The following is a 21,919-nucleotide window of genomic DNA, read 5'->3' as shown; positions in this document are numbered from 1 at the left end:
CTTAGAAGAGAGTATAAGAACTTCTTTAAATGAGGTTTAAAGAAACTGTGGAAAGTTATCATCCAGCCCTCTCCCAGAAAAATGAAATATCCTAGGAAATATTGAAATGGCGGAATATTATATTTCTCTGGATATGAAATGGAAGAAACATGTTTTAAAGAGAGAATAGCTCCCTGCAGCTTCCTGCCCCCACCCACTTTGTCAATGGGCCATTAAGAGGGCCAAACCAGTCCCTTTACATAATAGTTCTCCCCTTCAGATCCAGGGGGATGGGATTAAGGCATGATAATATTGGCCCTTTACCCAACTCCCCATATGGCATCTGAGAACTCAACCAAACCTGGATTCAAAATGCAGCCTACAGAGTTGCTCCTGCATGGCCCCATGGGAGTCTGACAACCAATCAGAATACAAACTCAAGATCTAAGGTCAGAAAGTGCATAAAACCAGCAACTCAGCATCTCAGCCTTCCTTTTTCTCCACCAACATTGAAGCATGTGATCACTTTTTCTGTTCAGGACTCAAGCCACGTGGTCCTGTCCACCATTAAAACCATCTTTCCAAGCAGCCTCCATGTCTCCAGTGTCTTTTTCCCCACTTGGAGCCGAACCAGAAGGACATTTCTTTCAACAATTGGCATTTCAGATGGGACTCCAAGCTAGCCTAACCAATGGATATGGTCCAGGTAAGCCTCCCATGCCGGCACAGGCCCCATTGAGTCTGTGGATGGACTTTATCTTGGCCTTGGCCATTTGGATCTAGGTTTTAAAGGGGTTTTGAGTTTGAGCTCAAAGGCTGCCCGGAAAAAGGTGAGTACCTCTAAATTTTATTTCTCTAAAATTTCATTTTAAGCATGGCAAAGCGTGGGAAATGTGTGTATGCCTGAATGTGTGTGACTGATGGGATCCTTCTCCTGATCACAGCTGGATCTTTGTTCCTTTGTGTGTTTTACCGAGAGAGCCTGGAAAATATTAGGGTCAGGCCAGAGCACAGGACCTTCTGTTAGGGAAAGGAGATTGTGTGTGAAAATGGATGGAAAAGTGAATAATTTTTTTTGTTGTTGTTGCTTTAGTTCTCTGAAAGCAAAAAAGCAAAAACCCATTGTGTGTAAAGAGAGGAGGTGCTGGTGTTAACTGCAGAGGGGCAGTGGTTCTCCCCAGATTGCCTTTTTGGATCGGGAAAACCTTAGCGCAGTGGTTCTCAACCTGTGGGTCGGGACCCCTTTGGGGGGGTCAAACGACCCTTTCACAGGGGTCGCCTAAGACCATCGGAAAACACATATTTTCGATGGTCTTAGGAACCAAGACACCAATTTTATGATTGGGGGTCACCACAACATGAGGAACTGTATTAAAGGGTCACGGCATTAGGAAGGTTGAGAACCACTGCTTTAGCGGAATTCCCTACGAGGAAAGAGGCCGAATACTTCGTTGAGGGAATCAAAGCCCTTCCCAGAATTTTTTTCTCACGAAAACCTACAGTGGGTCACCCAGCTAGGCCAAAATGAGCCCTACACGTAAAGGGTCATGGGAAGCGTTAGCTCATAGGTGACACAAATTTCTCTTTGAGTTTTCCTTGAAGCCTGGGACGCCAGGCACATGCCTATCTTGGTTGGTATGGAGAGCAAGGAAACTGTGTGGCAAATGGGCTTTGCTGAAAGATGAAACAGGAAAACTAATTTGGCTACATAAAGGTACTTAAAAGAAAATGGAAAATGTTGGGGTTTGTTTTTTTCCCTCTTGTCTGTTTGTCTCTTTCTCTGTCTTCTATGCAACCACGTGGTTTGTTTGTTAAGATTTGTGCCTTCCCTAATTTAACAGATTTGTGCTGGGAATGACTAGGGTGTGTAAACCTGAGAGTTCTCTTTTTTTCCCCTCTTATTTTCTCCTTGTCCTTGTGTATATGTATGTCTAAATCTTTGTGCACCCTCAAGGTAATTGTAACTATAAAATGTCTCCAATCCAAAAAGACGAGAATTTTAAATTGTTCAAAGAAAGAAAAGAGTAAACTGGCCGAAATTGCCTTCGCTCAGTTTGTCGGGCTCAGAAAACTGAGTGAAGGTGGGGGAGTCTTTACTTTGTGTTTGTTTGGCCAACAAGAACAGAGTAAAGAGAAGTATTCTTCCTTCCTTCCTTCCTTCCTTCCTTCCTTCCTTGTACCTTAAAGTAACAACCCAGAGAATGTTTTATGTTCATTTACGAGAAGTCTCATCCTTGCATGTATTGTGTGTTTAAATGATTTTACCTGTTCATCTCTTTCCCGAAGCATGTGAATCCAGACCCCATTTCTCATCTGTGATATCCCAATAATATTACCAGCAATACTGGTGGGTTTTTTTCAAACTCTGCCTGCAAGCTATCTACCACCACCACCCTTACCTCTAATCCTCCAACAATGCCTTTTCTGTGGGGGAGGAGACCTTGTTCTCATGTCTTTCAGCTCTGGAAGATTGTACTCTGCGAGGTGAGTAGTTTTTTTTTCTCTTTTGGGGGGGTGGAGGGGAGTGTTGCCTTGTGTGTGAATGTATGAGATGAAGGAAATTTCTACTAGAGGTTTGTCTTCGACCTGAGTAAAAACTCTCTGCACACCTATCTGGCCAATCTACTCTATTGGTCCTAAGGTAGAAACCTGGCCTCCAGAAGGCAGTTTGATGTAGATTTTGTCAACAAATTTGCTGATTTTCTGGCCACCATCAGATGAACTGAAAAGGAGCTCTACCTGAGTTTCTTTCCCAAGGTGACTGAGGAGTCCACAGGGATACGTTAAAAAGCTGTTGCAGCAATAATAGTTATCTTTAAAAAGAAAAGTAGAGCTCAAGAGCCCCACCCAGATGCAAACGATGTGTTAATGAAAGTCTCCATACATCTTGGTCTTTAAAACTATGCCAGCAATTGCTGGGAGATCTAAGAGTTTGGATCTTTAAAAATTCAGCAAGCGCCTGCTGGGAGATTCAACCTAAAACCCTGAATGCAAACAATGTGTGAACAAATGTCTCTATACATAGTCTCTATACATCTTGATCTTTAAAAATATGCCAGCACTTGCTGGGAGAGCAAGATAGAAGAGTTTGGATCTGTAAAAAGTAGCCAGCGTTTGCTGGCAGGTCCAAATTAGGAAGAGGACACGGAACATCCCAGGGCAGAGACAGGCATTAACAATCTAGTGCTTAAGGAGATAGAACAATGGGCGTAACTTCGAGCAAAAGTAAGAAATTTAGCAGGTAATAAAAAGGTAAAGCCTGTCTAAATGGGAAGACCTAGATAATTGGACTTGATTAATTTGCTGTAATGTCTGTTAAAATTCTTAGGTGTGCATCTATACTAATAACATGTAGAATTGAATGGCATTGAATTGATTGTGATATGTTTGACCAGCTGGCAAAATAAGTAAGCTTCTCAGCTTGGGCTTGAAGCTGTGGGGAAGGGGAGAGTAGTTAGGATTTAAACTGCTCTTTGAGTTTTCCCATGCTTGGAGAATGAGCCACATGTTTCCCAAGGAAAGAAAATTGAACATTTAAAGGGACAGGACCTCCCCCAGGCCTGAAAGTGTTGTTCCATGGTATTTGTGCATGTATGTGTGTGTGTAATCATTTCCAGACCTGGAGGAAAGTTGAGATCCCTTAATAATAGAAAATGGACCTCATTGGCTTATGTACAGCTCCATGAAATAATTGTAATAATTGCTTTGCATGAAGAAAGAATGAAATGGGATTTTTGTATGTGAAATTAATTTACACAAGCAATCTGATTGCAGTGCAAATGTGGGTATGTTGATGGTAAAAGTTGGTGTGAATGTACTTTGATTTCCTTTCATATAAAGAAACAGTAAGTTACAAGGTTGTTTAATGGTATGTGTGCGTATGTATGTGTATTACCATTTCCAAACCTGAAGGGAGGGTGAGATCCTCTAATAGAAGAAAATGAAGCTTGGTGGCTTGTGAAAAAAGCTCCCTAAAATACTTATAATGATTGGTTGGCATGAGCAAGCCAAGATCTTATTGCAGTATGAATGTGAGTATGTGTCCCCAACGCCCCAGAGAGTGATAACTGAAGGGATCCAGAGACCCGTGATTGCCTGTGTGTATTTCGCTACTCTTCCTTCTGGGTCATTCTTTGGAGGGAAGCAGGAAAGGTGGTGATTGTGAGTGTCTGCTCATTTTTATCATGAGTGTGTGTGTGAGATGCCCCCAGTGATACCTGTGAATGTCTCTGTGCACCCCCCTCCTTCTTTCCCTCCTTCCTTCTGGGTCATTAAAGGGGGCTGCAGTTTTTCTGCTCACTGTAACCACTTTTTTCTCTCTCTCTTCTGAGAAATTTGGAGTAAATGGGTGACCTGCTCCTGCACCTTTACCTTTCACTCGTGTGATCTTTTCATCTGCATATAAAAGTTATGCAGTTACAGTTCCTTGTCTGCTCTGAATACAATTTTGATTTTTTTTCTTCTGGAATTTTGTGAGGTTTAAAATGCTTAATTAAGCCTATAAAAAGAAATGATTTTGAGATATTTTGCTTACATTTGTAAATATTTTAACATACTTAATGAGAATTTGCTTCCATCTGAATGGAATCTGATATTTTGGAGTGTTGACTCAAAGTACCTCTTTTTTATTGCAATTTTTGGTATTTTTTTGAAGCTGTTCTTCTTCCCTCCCTCTTTTATGCCTGAGTGCATTTTTAAATGCTTATGAGTCAAGGTGCTCTATCCTATGATATTTTGCTTGTTTGTTTGTTTGCAACACAATTTGTTGTCCCTCTTGGAAATTTACTCATCATTTCAAAAGTGTTTCAATCATAGAGGCAGTGGGAATGTCATGTTTCATGAAATGTACATCGTCTGCCTTCTGAAATAATGTTTGGATTTCCACACTTGGACAGAATGGGGGAAATTCCACAACATGAGAATAAAGATACTGTATGTCTGTAAAGAACTGTATACTTGGCCTCTCCTCTTTTTTACCTCAGAAACAAAGGACTGCTAGCTCAAACCATAACTCTCGAATTGGCTGCTGGTGATTGCGTCCTGATAAAATCTGACATGAGGAAAAAAGTAGCCAAGCCTGGGACAGACTCTACCATGCCTGACTGACCACTCTTACCAGCAAGCCAAGCCTAATGCCATCCAGCAGACATGAAAGAAGGGGCCCTGAGATGGACAAGTGAAGACCAAAAGGCTCTTTTCAATCCTCAGAAGTCAGCTGTAAAGACTATGGGGGAGGGCGGAAATTGATTGTAAAGTTTTCTTTCTTTGCTTTCTTCACAGAAATTCATTGTAAAGTTTTCTTTCTTGTCTCATTTATATTATAATCAGTTTAATGTATTCATGTAAGAATTGTATTCGAGAATGGATAGCACAGCAAGTTCTGAACACCTTAGATTTCTGTCTAGTGGGAGGGAAATTTTGTCCAAAATGTGTGTAGGTTGATTTTTGCCTTGACACAAAAGCCTAAGCAGTGATATCTCCCTGTTAATCCCATGGGGGAGGGTCAATTCCCCTCAGGCAATTCCCCCACTTGAAGAGTAGCAGAAAGGATCTTCAAAACCCAAGCCCTGACTGACTCAAAAATGATGCTGCCCCGGTTGCCAAGTAAAGCAGGATATGTTGCACTGGTGGTCTCATGAGTAGGAGTCCCAAGGCTCATTGTGTGTAATTTTAAACAATTAGATAGCCTGGAGTGCACACTAGCTAAACTCAATTTGGCCTCACTAAAATAAGAGCTAGGGCAGGTTCAATCCCTTCGAAATGGGCAGCTTGTAACTTAAAGAAAAAGCATGACTGTGAAGAGTTTTGGGACTTCTGCTTGCTTGAAACCTGTCTGGAAGCTCACAGAAAGTGATATCTGATATTAATTGGCACGGAAAATTGGATACTGTAAATTTCTTTCCAAAAATTGTGCCCTGGCTGCTAGACCTTCATGGTTGAAAGCTCTCTGGGAGCCACTGAAGGGATCCTTCTGCTGTCTCTCTCTCACTGACTTTCCATCAGGAAAAAAAAAATAACCTGACCAATTTTAATCTTTTGCCAAGAACATGTGTGTCCCACTCACTTGTTTAAAAAAAAAGTAGGGATTCTGGAAAGTTATCACCCAGCCCTCTTCCAGAAAAATGAAATATCCTAGGAAATATTGAAATGGCAGAATATTACATTTCTCTGGATGTGAAAAGGAAGAAACATGTTTTAAAGAGAGAATAGCTCCCTGCAGCTTCCTGCCCCCACTCACTTTGTCAATGGGCCATTAAGAAGGCCAAACCAGTCCCTTTACATAATAAAGAGTTCTCCCCTTCAGATCCAGGGGGATGGGATTAAGGCATGATAATATTGGCCCTTTACCCAACTCACCACATGGCATCTGAGAACTCAACCAAACTTGGATTCAAAACGCAGCCTACAGAGTTGCCCCTGCATGGCCCCATGGGAGTCTGACAACCAATCAGAATACAAGCTCAAGATCAAAGGGCAGAGAGGGCATAAAACCAGGGACTCAGCATCTCAGCCTTCCTTCTCTTTATCTCCACCAACATTGAAGCATGTGATCACTTTTTCTGTTCAGGACTCAAGCCATGTGGTCCTGTCCACCGTTAAAACCATCTTTCCAAGCAGCCTCCATCTCTCCAGTGTCTTTTTCCCCACTTGGAGCTGAACCCAGAAGGACATTTCTTTCAACAAAACAAAGCAAAGTTATTTGGGCATGTAGAAATAATACCTGCTGTTTGTCAGCTGGGTTGAAGATGGCAATTGTAATTCCTGGATTTTAAAAAGGAGATAATAATCTAATTATTACAGGTCCAATACATATGCCTAGGGTACTTAATATGCATTACAGCACTTTACTACAGGTTGACATGATTTTATGATATATTTACAAGTTGAGTTTCAAAGGTTGTTAAAAGTCTTGGCTTCTACTTCATGATAATTCTTTAAAAGTTAAAGTCAAAGGCCCCAGATGGCTATTAGAAGATACATTAATACAGCAACTTAACACCTTCCCTTATTTAGAGGCAGCTTTCTCTGAACCTGGATCTTAGTTTTATCTGCATTGTAAGACCTCATTTACTTCACACACATATTACTTTTCTATTAAAATTAGTACACTACTAAATTACTGTTCCTTGGCCCTAATTATTGAGATGTATACAGGTAGTGCTCGACTTACAACTTTCATTTAGTGACTGTTCCAACTTACAACAGCACTGAAAAAGGCAATTATGACCATTTTCCAACTTAACCACTGTTGCAGCATCCCCATGGTCACATGATCAACATTCAGATGCTTGGCAACTAGCATGTATTTATGATGGTTATGGTGTCTCGTGATCAAGTGATGACCTTTTGGGACCTCCGGCTAAGCAAAGTCAACGAGGAAGCCAAATTCACTTAACTATTGTGTTACACTAACTTAACAACTGCAGTGATTCATGTAACCACTGTGGCAAGAAAGGTTGCAAAAGGGGCAAAACTCACTTAAAAAGCATCTTGCTTAGCAACAAAAATGTTGGGCTGAGTTGTGGTCATAAATCAAGGACTACATGTATGACACTGCTAATTTTTTCACGATTCAATGAAAAAACTTGCCATATTTTTTACGTAAATTTTCTTTTTTATTAGATTATTGGATTTTTTATTGGGACTAATTCTACAGGTGTTATTTGTCATGGTACAAACAAATACAAACAGATTTAATTTTTATTTTGTTCCATACCACTATAGGAACAGAAATAGATAATCCAATACTCAGCGTTGGGTATAGATATATAGTTGAGTCATTAGAAATTGTTAATATATGTATTTGTGCTATGTAGCCTACAATTCTATGGTGTGTACCGGAATAAATCTTATTTAAATGCAGGGACTTCTGAGTAAACTTGAATGAGATTTTATTGCGCATTTGCTTTTTAGACCTCCCTTGGCGAAATATTTGTGCTGATGGATAGGTATTATAGGTCAAGCTTTAGCTGAGCAATTATTTGCTTCAGGTTGTACACTTGTCTAAAAAAAATACTCAGGACTATCTTTATATTGGCACTTGTGTTAATGCTTCCAGTGCTCTTTCAAAGCTCACCAGCTGTCTTTGATGGTGAGAAATAAACAGACAACATCGTTAAGTAAACTTCTTATGTGATACTGTTGTCATGACGGCACTGTTTCCTCTTAGCTACCATATATAAATCCACCTTGAGACCTCAGCCACATTTTCTTTGCTTTCCTTCTGCTTTTTTCTTCTTCTGACCATTAAATGACTTGCGTTGCTAAGTGGAAAAATTAGGAGAGGAGCAGGGAAGGAAGAAAAGTCATTTTTTTTAACCCTACAGTAATAAGATCCACTGAGCCATGAATTTCCATTGCATCTATTTTTCAAACTATCTTCTGGGGGGGGGGGGATAAAAAATAGAAAACTACCCTCTTCCAAAGATACTGTTCTCTGAAAGTTCTTGATGAGGTGGTGTTTCCACCAAGTATTTTTTAATTGATCAGTCCTCATACCATTCCAGAATAACAGTTGGAAGAGATCTTGGAGGTCTTCTAGTCCAACACCCTGCTCAGGGTGAGGTAGAATGGAATGAATGATATAAAAGCAATATAAAAGGCTTGAGTGTTGTGACCCCGAACTGCTTGTGTGTGGAGCAAGCTTCTGGAAAGTACAGGGAACTTGCTTAATTAATGCCCTTTCACATTAGTCTGCAACAAAATGTCAGGTGAAGGATCCCCCCCCCCCCAATGAAAGCAACAGATGGTGTAAGATAATACCATATACGGAATATGCTGTAAAGATAACTTCTCCTTTCTTGTATCCTGTTTTTAACTGTTTTAACCTGCTGCAGTTAGATAAAAGTGTGTTAAAGGGCAACACCTCGGTGAAGCTAAGACGCATTGGACCTATATAAGTTAACCCTTGGGCATAGCCCCGGGGTTCAGAATTTGTCACGCGAATGCTCTGAACCTGTGCGCACAAATAAACCTGTGTTCTCCAGCCTTCGTGGCCTTGTCTCCTGAATTGGTAGAATGGGCCTTCCACTACAAGGTAAGAAACCGTATACCATTTCAGACAAAGTATTGTCCAATCTCTTCTTAAAAACTTCCAGTCTTGGAGCACTCATAACTTCTGGAGACAAGTTGTTCCACTGAGTGTTATAACTGTCAGGAAATTTCTTAGTTCCAGGTTGATTCTCCCCTTGATTAGTTTCCATCTATTGCTTAAAATGATATTCCAGTGGGGAAAAAAATCAAGTAACTTTCCCATCAAAGAAAGAATATACTATTCCCCACAATCCATTCCATTGAAAGGGATTGAAGGGAATGATCTTCTTTCTTGGAAAAGCCTTTTAAGGTGACCTCTTTAGTGTGCAATTGCTATGCCTCTTTCAGAAACTTTTATGAAGCTCTTCAGATGACACTACTACATAACAGCTATCTGTATTTCTACTGGTTTTTTTCCTTCATTTCCTTACTTCAGCAAATTTATTGAAGACCAGAATAGTGGCACAATTTGGAGAAGGCAAAAAAGAAAATGCAGTGTAGAAACACCATAGATCTTCTAGATGTTCTGTTGGATTAGAAGATCTCCAATGTCCTTCCAACTGTTATTCTGTACAGTATTCCGTGTTCTTGAAAATGTGAATGTCTTATGGTTGCTTTCCTATCTCACCGCTTCCCCTTCTCAAAAACACACATCATTCTTATCTTACGCTCCTGGGAAAGAGTGCTGAGGCAAAAAGAGAAATTTGAATTCTTTATGCTGGAGTTAAAGAGGAAAAAAACATTGAAAGTTCCTGCCTTTTATTTTGAGAAAGAGAAATTCCTACAGCAATGAGTAGGTGAGGAGGAAATATTTAACTTTCTTTGTTCTATGCAGAATTATGTTCATTGGAATATTTTACACTTTCTTAGAAATTGAAATCCTCATCATCATCCTGGCTGGTTCGATGTGGCAGGGTTGGCACCAGGTGTGAAATTCCAATTTTTTAACTACCAGTTCTATGTGGTAGTCCCAATACCAGGCTTGGTAGGCTTGGCAAGGGAAGGCTACTGCAAAATCTCCATTCCCACCCCATTCCAGAGGAAGGATACTACAAAATCTCCATTTCCATGCCATTCCAGGGGAAAGATATTGCAAAATATCCATTCCCACCCCACTACAGAGGAAGGATATTGCAAAATCTCCATTCCCACCCCACTCTGGGGCCAGTCTGAGGTGGCATTTGCTGGTTCTCCAGACTACTCAAAATTTCCAGTACCGGCCTAGAACCTGCCAGAACCTGAAGAATTTCACCCCTGGCTGGCACACTTTTAAGTTTCTTTGGTTAAATGAGTGTTGCCCAACCTTGCAAATTTAAAGATGTGTGGACTTCAACTCCAAGAATTCCCCAGTCAACATACTGGCTGGGGAATTCTTGGAATTTTAGAAGCCCACATATCTTAAAATCCCAAGGTTGGGAAACATCAGTCTAAGAAGAGGTGAGCCCTTGGCTGCATCTAAATACTTTGAATTGGAGTAGGGCTTTACTGCCTTGGAATTTATGGGTGTTTAAGTCCACACATCCTAGATACAAATTAACAGAGTTGGAAGGGACCTCCTACGTCACCTAGTCCAACCCCCCACCCAGCAGATCCTACATCATTTTTGACAGATGACAGTCCAGTCTCTTCTTGAAAGCCTACAGTGATAAAGCTCCCATGACTTCTGAAGGCAAACTGTTTCACTGGTTGATTGTTGTCACTATCAGAAAATTTCTCCTTATTTCCAGGCTGAATCTCTCCTTGTTCAGTGTCCATCCATCATTCCTTGTCTGGCCTTCGGGTGCCTTGGAAAATAGCCTGACCCCTTCGTCTCTGTGGCCACTCTTTGAAGGGGGGGGGGGGTTGGACTAGATGATCTACAAGGTCCCTTCCAAATCTGTTAAACTGTATCTATATCTGGCCCTTCGCCCACATTTTGGGCCAAGGTTAAGTGAACTCGGATTTTTTTCCCCGCCCCGTCCCCATTTTTCACGTTAGGGCTGGAATGCGAACGGGGCTTAAATTCGTGATCTTTGAATCACGCCGATGACAGTCCTCCCATCCAGCCGCCGGTGGTCCTTTCCCGCTTTTTTCCAATGGGAGGAGAACGATCCCGATGCTATCCCTGCCCGGCTTCGGCGACACTTTCAGTGGGGGCTGGAATCTACTTCTGCACCACCCAGGGCGCTCCAAGAGGCCATAATAAAAGCCCAGGAATTTATCAGCAACTTCGTTTCTGTCTTGGCGGCTGCTTTCCATTTCCTGTCAGCCAAAAGGAAAAGGGCGGGAACCGCTTTTCGAAATCGCTCTTTTGCCGAGCTGAGTCCGTTATGGGGATCTTTCAAGGCCCAAATCGCCGCCCCGGAAAAGAAGTTTGAGAAAACAAGTCACTTGGTCTAAGCCGTCCCCGCCTTTCGAACAGCCAACGCAACAACTTGCGGAGTCATTTCTCCCTTGTTTTGGGGGTTCTGGAAGGTTTGCTGAGGTCCCCCCGTTGTCACCTTCCCTTTCCAACCCTCGGCTGATAGAAAGCTCCCTGTAAAGGTAAAGAGTTCTTGAATGTACTCGTGAACGCCAAAGGGTGGAGAAAATGATCGGGATCTCCTTTATTGCAGTACTTTCTCTGCCGACAAGGGATACCGTCCCGCCCGCGAATTTAATCTCATTTCACTCGGCGGGGACACGAGAAACCATAGTTGGTTGATCCAGCCCAGGCAACCCCCAAGCTAGATATTTTGATCATGAGTTAGTGTGAGTTGCTGAGCTAATTTTGGTTTATTCAATAAATGGGGATAATAAGGGAAAAGCTTAGTGCTCAAAGCAGCAAAAGTGCCCTAGCCTAGCTGAAAATGAATAAGGGAGAGTGGGTTAAAAAAAAGTGAAAATAGCAGGAGAAATTAAGTACAGACAGTCCTCAACTTACAACATTTCCTTTAGTGACTGTTCAAAGTTACAACATCACTGAGAAAAGTGATTAAATACTGTTTTCCACACTTACACCCATTGTAGCATCTCCCATTTGATTACATGATTTACATTGCGATGCTTGACAACTGTCTCACATTTATGACCATTGGCAGTGTCCAGGAGTCATGTAATCGCCTTTTGTGACCTTCCTGACAAGCAGTCAGCGGGGAAACCAAATTCACTTAACAACCGTATTATTAATTTAACCACTGCAGTGATTCACTTAGGAAATGTGGCAAGAAAAGTCCTAAAATGGGGCAAAAGTCACTTAACAAATTTCTCACGTAACGGCATAAATTATAGGCACCATTGGGATTGTAAGTCAAGGACTAGCTGTATAATCCTCTGGCTGGGTCTTCACCTCTTTTTTTTCCCCTTCTTCACTTTAGCAGCAATAAGGATGGACCAGTTGAAAGATGATTCCATTGCTGGAACCAGTGATGAAAATCCAAAAGTAAGAGTTCTTGCTTCTTCTGAATTGATTGCTGTTCTCATAGTCTGTGTGTGGTGAGGTGTGCTTTTCATGGGCATGTCATGACTTGCCTTTCGTTGCTCTCTTCTTGACTCCAAGCCTGTTGCTGAAACCTTTTCAGGCTGTGGGACATGTTAACTTTTATCATTCCTATTATAGACACAACTGTGGGATCACGGCTGCCAATTCTTTAGCTGGGGTTGGTCTTCATACACATCAAGTTCTTAGAGAACCTAGGATGCTCTAAAGTATCCGCATAGCACATGTGAGGATCCAAGCAACATGGCTTCTTGTAAGTGACGGACGTTTTGTCATTGTGCAGATTCTCTAAGTGCCATCAAAGGTTTTTTGGTATGGTACCCATTGACTTACGACCGCAATTGTGCCCAAAATTTCCATTGATAAGTGAGGCAGTTAAGTGAGTTTCTCCTCATTTGCTAAAGTATCAGCATAATAGATGTGAGGATCCAAGTGTTTTGTAAGTGACAGACATCATAGATACATTAAGCCCATCCTTTGAATCATAGTGAGGTCTTGAGAGCTTTCCTGTATCCCAGCATAGAAGGTGCTGTCCTTATCTCTGATGGGATGCTAGTTCAGAACGTGGGGGACCATTTCAGAAAGCCCACTTCCTTGGCTTTCTAAGATGGCAATGTTTAATAGAGAGGTCCTAGTTGTTCTGCTTATCTATTGGAAGGGCAGAAAAAAAAATGGAGATAGGCAGTTCCTTAGATAACCAGGTCCTGTGCCAGTGATAGCTAACCGTTTTGTGCTCATGTGCTGAAAGTGCGCCCGCACCCATAATGCAATGCCCCTTGTGCACCCCGCACTCGTGTGCATGCATGTGTGATCCCATACACTTTCCTGCACCCCCGTGCATGCATGCATGCGCAACTCCCCCTGCCCCCCGCACATGTGTTCGTGTCTCCTGCATGCGCTGCAGAGACCCAAAAACCAGCTGGCCGATGGGAGGTGCCTGCGCAGTGGAGCTGAGCTGGAGCAATGGCTCACCTTCCCCCACAGAGGGCTCCACATGCCACCCTGGCACAAGTGCCATAGGTTAGCCATCACAGCCCTATGCCATACAGGGCTTTATTGGTGACAATCAGCACTTGAAAGGCAGATGGAAACCAACTGGCAGCGAACGCAGCACATCTGGCAGCAGTGACACAGTGGTTAGAGTACAGTACTGAGGCTATTTCTGCTGACTGCCGGCTCCCTGCAATTTGGCAGTTCAAATCCCACCAGGCTCAAGGTTGATTCAGCCTTCCATCTGTCTGAGGGGAGTAAAATGAGGACCTAGATAGCTGGGGGCAATATGCTGATTCTGTAAACCACTTAGAGAGGCTGGAAAGCACTGAAAAGTGGTATATAAGTCTAAGTGCTATTGCTATTCCAGTATCAAATGGGGAAGTATTACCCTAGCCAAGAGGGACAATGAAAACTTCACCAACCTGGGTAATGGGAGGGGGCTAAACACCCACAGCCATGGCTGTAGCTGAACAGCCTCTAGACCCTGGGTCAAATCATACTCTAGTAATAGAAAGTTGGCTAAGTTTGAGTCTATTGTTTTTTGTCCTTAGTCTTTGAGGGCTCCTCCTCAAGTTCTCTGTAGAATACAGTTTGAAAATCCTGGTCCATCCCACAAGTAGCCACTGATCTAGCATTCTATCCAAATTCGGTACAAAGCAGGGCTGTCAAACTCCCGTCCCATGGGCCGGATGCATCACATGCTGGCCATGTCCACATCTGGTTTAGCAAAGAGGAAAAAAGTCCCGATACGTCACGTGATGCTGCCATGATGATGTGAGTTTGACACCCCGGTATAGAACATTTAATTACATTGCTGCTGGCTAAGGGCTCCCTCCTAACTTGGCTTTCACCTGCTCCACAGGAAGAAACTGAACCCCTGAAAGACAAACATAGAGTCTGTCCTCTTCCTATTTTTAAATGTGACATAAGAGAAGCCAGTTCTCCTGATTGGATCCTTGGTGCTTGGTTTTTGAAAGTGTTAGTTGACTCTGCTATTACTGGGAGTGATGGATCAAGCTAACTTTCCTTTAATTCTTTTCCTGTTGGGATGTCATGGTCTAATTTCCCCACAATCTCCATACCTTTTCTTAGTACATTATGGAATCACATGCACCTGGAGATATGGATAGAGCAGAACATATTTTAAATTGCCGTATTTTTCGGCGTATAAGACACACAGGAGTATAAGACGCACCAAGATTTTGAAGAAGCAATTTTTTTAAAAAAGTAGGTAGGTAGAGGGACAGAGAGATAAATACAGTAGGTAGGTAGGAAGAGAGAGAGAGTAGGTAGGTTGGTAGATAGAGGGATAGAGAGAGAGAAATAAAAAGAGAGAGAGAGAGAGGGAGAGAAATAGAGCCGATAGGTAGGTGTTTCTGCTGGCACAGCACTTAATCAATGTAATCCATCAGTTAAAGAGCTTTCCAAAAGAAAAAAAAAGTTTTTGCACTCTGCAAACCTCCCCAAAACGGCCCGTTTATCATGAAAACGGGTCCGTTTTTTTTCAAATAAAAGGCACGAGTAGCCTTGGGGGGGGGCTTGCAGAGTGCTCCTGGGGGTAGGGGGACCAAAAATGAGCAAAAAATGGCCCGTTTTTTTGTCAAAACAATTGCATGCATAGCCTTATGGAGGTTTATATAGTGCTGCTGTGGGTTCGGGGGGGGGGGGGGAATGGCCATTTTGGTGAAGGGGGAGGGGCTTCGGGAGGCAAAAAATGCTGTATTCAGTGTATAAGACGCACCCAGATTTTCAGCCTTTTTTTTTTTTAGGAAAAAAGGTCCATCTTATATTCCGAAAAATACGGTAATCCATAATTGAGATTGTAAGTCTCTTCAGCTTGAATATATATATAGACAATAGCCCTTAAGGTTATTGTGTTCAAGAGGAAAACCTATCTGGTATTGTAGACACATTGAGCCAAGCTTTGTGCTCACGGCCTTAATTATGTTCTTTCTTTCTTAAGTAGCTTAATTATATTCAATTCAGGAAATGCCTGAATTGGGCTAAAAGCACCTATGAAAATATGCCATACAAAATTTTGTTTCACATTCAACTCTGTTACTGTTAAGTTAAGGTGCTAGGCACTACATGGTCTTTTTACTGTTGTTTTAGTGAAAACAAAATATCAAACCAAATGCATATTTAACTGTTCCCTTTTATTAGATCAAAGAAAAAGTTAACAATGAATATGATTTTCCTGAAAAAAATCCAACAAGTTGCAAAGATGCAAGCGAAGAAAAACGGACATTCCTGGTGACATTAAGTGGAGATGAGGGGAAGCATGAAGTGAGAGGCAGACTTACCGACAGTCTGCTTAGTACTCTCAAGTCTAGTACGTATATTTGTGACTGGATGGAGAGAAAGAAGGGGGAAGAGTTCCACTTAATAGAGAAGAAAAAGCCTTGGAATGTCTGTGTCAATATGGGAATGCCTTTAAAGTATGTACCTGATCGCTCACAATTTGAATTGAAGTCCTACCAGCTAACTAATGAAATATGGTATCGCCAATATGATGATGTAAAAGAAGAATGTATAGTGTTCTATGTCCATAAAAGAGTTTCTAAAATTAAAAGCCGTAGAGCACAGAGAATTAGGTTAATCAAAAGCCGCCGCCTACTTAAAGAATATTGCATACTTTGTATCTGTGCCCCTAAAGGAGAATCCATAAAAGATGCCCTGTGCAATGATGGCCGCTTTACGCCATTCCTGAAAGAAGAGAATTGGACGCTGGAGGAAGGTGCAACAATCATAGGTAACAATTTTCCAGTTGACAACTTATCAGGTCAGGTTTATAATATTGGGGTGGAGCTTAAGAACGAGATTGCCAGATATAGTGGTGATCTAAACAAGAAACAGAATGATTCAGATTTCGGGGAGAGACAGCTTAGTACTCTTGAAAAGCCAAAGCCACGGCCGGACTTTGAGGAGGGACAGCTCAGTGCTTCTAAAAGACAACACCCAAAGCCGGACTTTGAGCAGGGACAGCTCAGTACTTCTAAAAGACAACAGCCAGAGCCGGACTTTGAGCAGGGACAGCTCAGTACTTCTAAAAAACAAAAGCCAGAGCCGGATTGTGAGTAGGGACAGCTCAGTACTTCTGAAAGAAATCAGCAGCAGGACTTCGAATTGCGGATCCTGCACTTGTATCCTAAGCTGAAGGAAGAAAGGTGTTCTGACCGCCCTCTCTCCACACCTGTGAACAAGCCAAAACACAGACTTGGCTGTTTGCCACTGTTTAATTGCAAGATAACAAACCCTTTGGCCGAAGGCCCAGATAATTCAAAATACAACAAAACAAACCAGATCTTCAAACACGGCTCTAAGACATCGGCTTTCTTCACTGCTAATTTCGAACGGTTGATTCCTGCAAATGTTCCCTCCCAACACCTCACCTATAAGCTCTCTTGGGAGGGGCCAATGCACAACCACCTGTGCTTATTATCGTCTGTAAGCCTGCCTATGAAGCTGCTGCTTCTGTTTCTCAGCCTGTCTTACTCTTACATCGGGGACTGACTGCTTTTTATCTTCCCCACTGCTCCATGCCTCAGGTGCCTCCTGGTGGCCAACCAGCCCCTCTGGTCCCTGCTCTGAATCTGCAACCTGCACAGGGTCTTCCACATCATCCAGGGCAGACTGAAATGATCCCTCACTATCTGAGTCCAGCATCAGCTGAATTTGATCCTGCTGGGCTACAACAGAAAGGTATGATCCTCACTGCTGAGTCAGGGCATTATCCACCTATCCTTTCATAAAATTGAAAGACAAAAAGGATAAGTATAAAAAGTGGACAGAGGGGATCATAACTAAGGCAGAATATCAGCAAATAGCCCGAGCCTGTAAAGATGGAAGTGAGGAAAGCTAAGGCTCACAATGTTGAAAGGTTTGCCACAAAAGTAAAAAATAACAAAAAAGCTTCTTCCAACATGTTAAAAATAAGAAAAAAATTAAGGAAACAATTGGTCCATTGCTGGGAGAAAGTGGCAAGAAGGTAACAAACAACAGGGAGAAAGTAGAACTATTTAACTCTTTTTTTGCATCTGTCCTTAAACAAAGAGAAAAAACAGTCCAACCTATCAAAAACAGCACCACAAAAATCAGATTAGGAACACAAGTTGAAATAGGGAAGAAAAAGGTAAGTGAGCACCTGTCTACTCTAGATGAGTTCATATCACCAGAACCGGATGGATTACACCCCAGGGTTCTGAAGGAACTGGCAGATGAGATCTCAGAACCACTGAACTATATCTTTCAGAGATCCTGGAGCACCAGGGAACTGTCAAAGGACTGGAAGAGAGCTGATGTAATTCCCATCTTCAAAAAAGGAAAAAAAATAGATCCAGGAAACTAGAGACCTATCAGCCTGACCTCGATACGAGGGAAGATTCTGGAAAAGATAAGCAACGAATTAGCGAACACTTGGAATTCAACAAAGTAATAGCCAAAAGCCAAAATGGGTTTGTCAAAAACTGATCATGCTCGACTAATATTACTGCATTCTTTGACAAAATTCGTGGACCAGAGGAATGCTGTCGATATAATTTACTTGGACTTCAGCAAGGCATTTGATAAAGTAGACCATAACCTACTACTAGATAAAGTAGAAAAATGTGGGTTAGACAGTATCACTACCAGATGGATTCGTAACTGGCTGACCAACCGCACTCAATGTGTAGTCCTCAATGGAACTGCATCTATATGGAGGGAAGTATGCAGCGGAGTACCCCAAGGCTCTGTTTTGGGCCCAGTATTCATCAACATCTTCATCAATGATTTGGATGAGGGGATAAATGGGGAACTCATCAAATTTACAGATGACACCAAGATGTCAGGAATAGCCAACACTCCAGAAGATAGGCTTAAGATACAGAAGGATCTTGACAAACTTGAACATTGGGCACTATCTAATAAAATGAAATTCAATGGTGAAAAGAGTAAGCTACATATAGGCAAGAAAAACAAAATGCACAGGTACAGTATAGGTGATACCTTGCTCAATAGTATTAACTGTGAGAGGGATCTTGGAATCCTAGTGGACAACCATTTAAATATGAGCCAGCAGTGTGCAGCAGCAGCCAAAAAAGCCAACACAGTTCTAGGCTGCATAAATAGAGGGATAGAATCAAGATCACGTGAAGTGTTAATACCACTTTATAATGCCTTGGTAAGGCCACACTTGGAATACTGCATTCAGTTTTGGTTGCTACGATGTAGAAAAGATGTGGAGTCTCTAGAAAGAGTGCAGAGAAGAGCAACAAAGATGATTAGGGGACCGGAGACTAAAACATGAGGAATGGTTGCAGGAAATGGGTATGTCTAGTTTAATGAAAAGAAGGACTAGGGGAGACATGATAGCAGTGTTCCAATATCTCAGTGGTTGCCACAGAGAAGAGAGAGTCAAACTATCCTCCAAAGAACCTGAGGACAAGAACAAGAAGCAATGGGTGGAAACTAATCAAGGACAGAAGCAACTTAGAACTGAGGAGAAATTTCCTGACAGAACAATTAATCAGTGGAACAGCTTGCCTCCAGAAGTTGTGAATGCCCCAACACTGGAAGTCTTTAAGAAGATGTTGGATAGCCATTTGCCTGAAATGGTATAGGGTTTCCTGCCTAGGCAGGGGGTTGGACTAGAAGACCTCCAAGGTCCCTTCCAACTCTGCTATTGTATTGTATTAAATTGGGAGAAAATTGAATTGCCATCTTATTTTACTTCTTGCCTTTCCTTTCAGTCAGAATCAGTTGCTTGCCTTCTCTTCAAGGTAACAGTCTTAGATTTTACAGTGTTGAAGCTGCACTTTGATGGTGTTTGAATAAGGGAAGAAATGCAGCTAAGGATGACTTCAACATTACCCTACTTGTGAGTAAGCGACTGAGACTGAGAAGAAGGCTATTTCAAGAAAAAAGATGATGATGATGCCAGGACATGGTGCCATAATTAGGTGCAATTAGGAAAAGACCCAAAGTTACCAGTAAGGCTGCCTAAAACCTTCAGGAAAAAATAGAAATAAGCTGTGACAGTTTGGAATCTGGAAAGTGAAAGTGGGTAAATCATATGTGTTCCTGACACGGGGATTGGAAAAGGACTTTTACAGGTTATTCTGGTCAAAGCATGATCTAAATACCAATCTACACCAGTGATTGGCAACTTTTCCAGTTGGGATAAATTTCACCTGTAAGGGCAACGAGTTTTATTGCAGGATAGGTTGTTAACTGCTCTCAGGAAGTTTTGCTTCAAAATTTAATCAGCCCAATCTTGAATGACTTCAGATATCTCAGAAATGGAGCCATATGCCACCCTCAGTTGACAAACTGCTTATTCTATACACTAAAGTATTTTGCTGGCTTATTTCAAAACGATTGATAAATCTGATTAGCCAAATTGCTAAGTGAAGGGGTGGGTGGGTTAGATTACTAAAAGTCACAACTTTACTGTCTTGTATAGTTTAAATTTAATAGTTCTTCGGTGAGAACACTGTAGTCTAAATGTTGAATTGCAGTTCCCAACTATGTTGACATCATTTTGATTATGGGATCTGCAATCAGCATCTATTCTAGAGGGATTGTGTGGTTCTCTAATAGTTTCCAAGTTGCTTAGGCCCATGCTACGTGTCTAACTGTAATTTCCTGACTTTGATCTTATATTTAATATTTACGACTTATTATTTCCTTATTCTATCATGGTATGTAATCAATAAATGATTTTGGATTCCTCAAGCCATTGCATTGTTTCCATTTCTGTTTCTTGCAACTTAATATTCATAAGAAACTTTAAACCAGGAAACCAATGAGACGGCATTGTGTGTTTTGTAATTTGCTGCAAATACTAGCTGGTGGCAACAAGATCTATCAAAGTATAGTTTGGGCAAGCATTTGGGTTTAGAAAAATCAAAGACGACAATTTAACATTATTGAATGCAAACCTTCCTGTATAAAATTTGAACAGCGAGTAATATAAACTTGAATTGATGATGCAAAAAGCTTTCAAGAATTGGTGCTGAGGGAAAACACTACAGTGAAAATTCCCAAACTATTATTGGTAAATCGCTATCACGAATGTGCTGCCTTTGATGGATACGTGAGAATTCTTGGCAACTCTTGTACCCTCAGGAAGTCTTTGTCATAGATTATCAGATGTTTTTGATGGAGTAGCAGAACTGAGTTGGAGATGGTCATTCATCCTCATGATTCTTCCTTCTCTGCAGCTTTTTAAAAAAAAAGTTTATTTTATTTTATTTTTGTTACATAATAAAAAATTCTTCTGTGAACATTTCCACAAACACATAATTCATTCTACATTATTTCCAATTTTAGCCATATTACTTTTCTTATATTTTCCAATTTCTAATTTTTTACATATATAAACATCATTTTTTCTTTTCTTTAGAAATAAATCAACTTATCATTTCTTTTCCATCTTTTCTATTAGCAACATATATCTTCAAATTCAATTTTTATATAGTCAGCATTTAACATAATTACTTTACACATTTAGAAGTATTAGTATAGCTCACACACCTAATTAAAACATACTATTACCTTGTTTATAATATTTCATTTCATTGTACTAAATCATCATTCTACTAATCTAGTCCTAAATTTTCTTTTCTCTTTTTCTTCTTTTTATATATCTTATATCTTTTCTTCTGAATTTTTTCTAGCGCTTTTCGATAGATTGGATATTTCTCCCCCAAGTTTTTCTTTTCCATCTCCCATTATTTCTTTATTTTGGGCTAAATTCTTTTTCAGATACCATCTCCCTTTTTTCCTCTCTACTCTCTTTGTGCCTCTATATAAATCTCACTAGTATTGCCCCATTGAGTTTTGTTTTCCATTACTTTTTCTACCTTGTTAACTTCTTGCTCATTTATGTTACTTGTCTGTTCCCCTCCTGTTTTCACCGTCCCCAGGTTTCAGGAAAGCCTCCGGAGTCCCGGAGGGAACATGTGCACATGCTCGGGGTGGGGGTCATACACATATGGACAGGTGGGTGGGGAGGATTGAATTGGTGTGGACACACGTGTGTGTGTGTGATAGCGTGCACGTACACAATTGTGGCATGCCGTAAGAAAAAGGGTTGTCACCACTGCCCTATTGTTGCTGCCGCTTTTTCAACATCTATATGAAACTCCACTGGGTGAGGTCATATGGCAATTGGGCTCAGTATCATTACTATGCTCTTGTCCAAAGGCCAGCCAAGTATAGTGTATAGGGTTTCCTGCCTAGGCAGGGGGTTGGACTAGAAGACCTCCAAGGTCCCTTCCAACTCTACTATTGTATTGTATTGTATTGTATTATATTGTATCGTATTGTAAGTGAAGCTGTCACAATTTTGTTTCCAACTCAGCCTTACCAAAACTGAGCAGCTATGGGTGTTTGCAGCAGGGAGATAAGAGAAGCTCACTCTAGATCTAGTGACACCTAGTGTTCTCAGTTTTTGCTCAAATACTGCATGGTAGC

The 21,919-nt window shown here is 41.3% G+C and overlaps 2 protein-coding genes across 9 annotated transcripts in view; both read left to right on the top strand.

Moving 5' to 3' along the window:
• LOC309384492 (serine protease FAM111A-like) overlaps window positions 1-20,227 on the top strand; it is a 29,158-nt gene extending 8,931 nt beyond the window's left edge. Inside the window, exon 4 of one of the 3 annotated variants that reach the window (XR_014174067.1) lies at window positions 19,960-20,227. The gene's annotated coding sequence lies outside the window, so the exon portion shown is untranslated. Of the gene's footprint in view, window positions 1-3,901; window positions 3,914-19,959 lie in introns of those variants that run through there. The other 2 variants (XR_014174068.1, XR_014174069.1) reach the window with 2 other exon arrangements.
• Window positions 8,851-19,966, top strand: LOC309384493 (serine protease FAM111A-like). 6 transcript variants are annotated; one of them, XR_014174070.1, is made up of 4 exons: window positions 8,851-9,016; window positions 12,348-12,412; window positions 15,626-19,563; window positions 19,598-19,966. XR_014174070.1 is itself a non-coding variant. In XM_081938123.1 (4 exons), exons 1-4 carry the CDS (start codon window positions 8,998-9,000, stop codon window positions 19,260-19,262), a joined length of 744 nt encoding a protein of 247 aa, XP_081794249.1. In that variant the 5' UTR covers window positions 8,851-8,997; the 3' UTR covers window positions 19,263-19,966. The 6 variants fall into 6 exon arrangements, 5 of the variants coding, with proteins under 5 accessions (XP_081794249.1, XP_081794246.1, XP_081794245.1 ...); XM_081938123.1 differs by having other exon boundaries at window positions 15,626-16,214; window positions 19,192-19,966; XM_081938120.1 differs by having other exon boundaries at window positions 12,351-12,412; window positions 15,626-19,966.
• Window positions 20,228-21,919: the final 1,692 nt, after the last annotated feature.

This window comes from Natrix helvetica, assembly GCF_964273705.1.
Source record: "Natrix helvetica genome assembly, chromosome: 1".
Lineage (NCBI taxonomy): Eukaryota > Metazoa > Chordata > Lepidosauria > Squamata > Natricidae > Natrix > Natrix helvetica.
This window is presented reverse-complemented; position numbering and strand designations above follow the sequence as displayed.

Bases quoted from the DNA above. Each gene is read 5' to 3' on its own strand.
- LOC309384493 (XM_081938119.1), top strand. The intron at 12,413-15,625 runs GTAAGAGTTCTT...CCCTTTTATTAG, and splicing joins CCAGTGATGAAAATCCAAAA to ATCAAAGAAAAAGTTAACAA.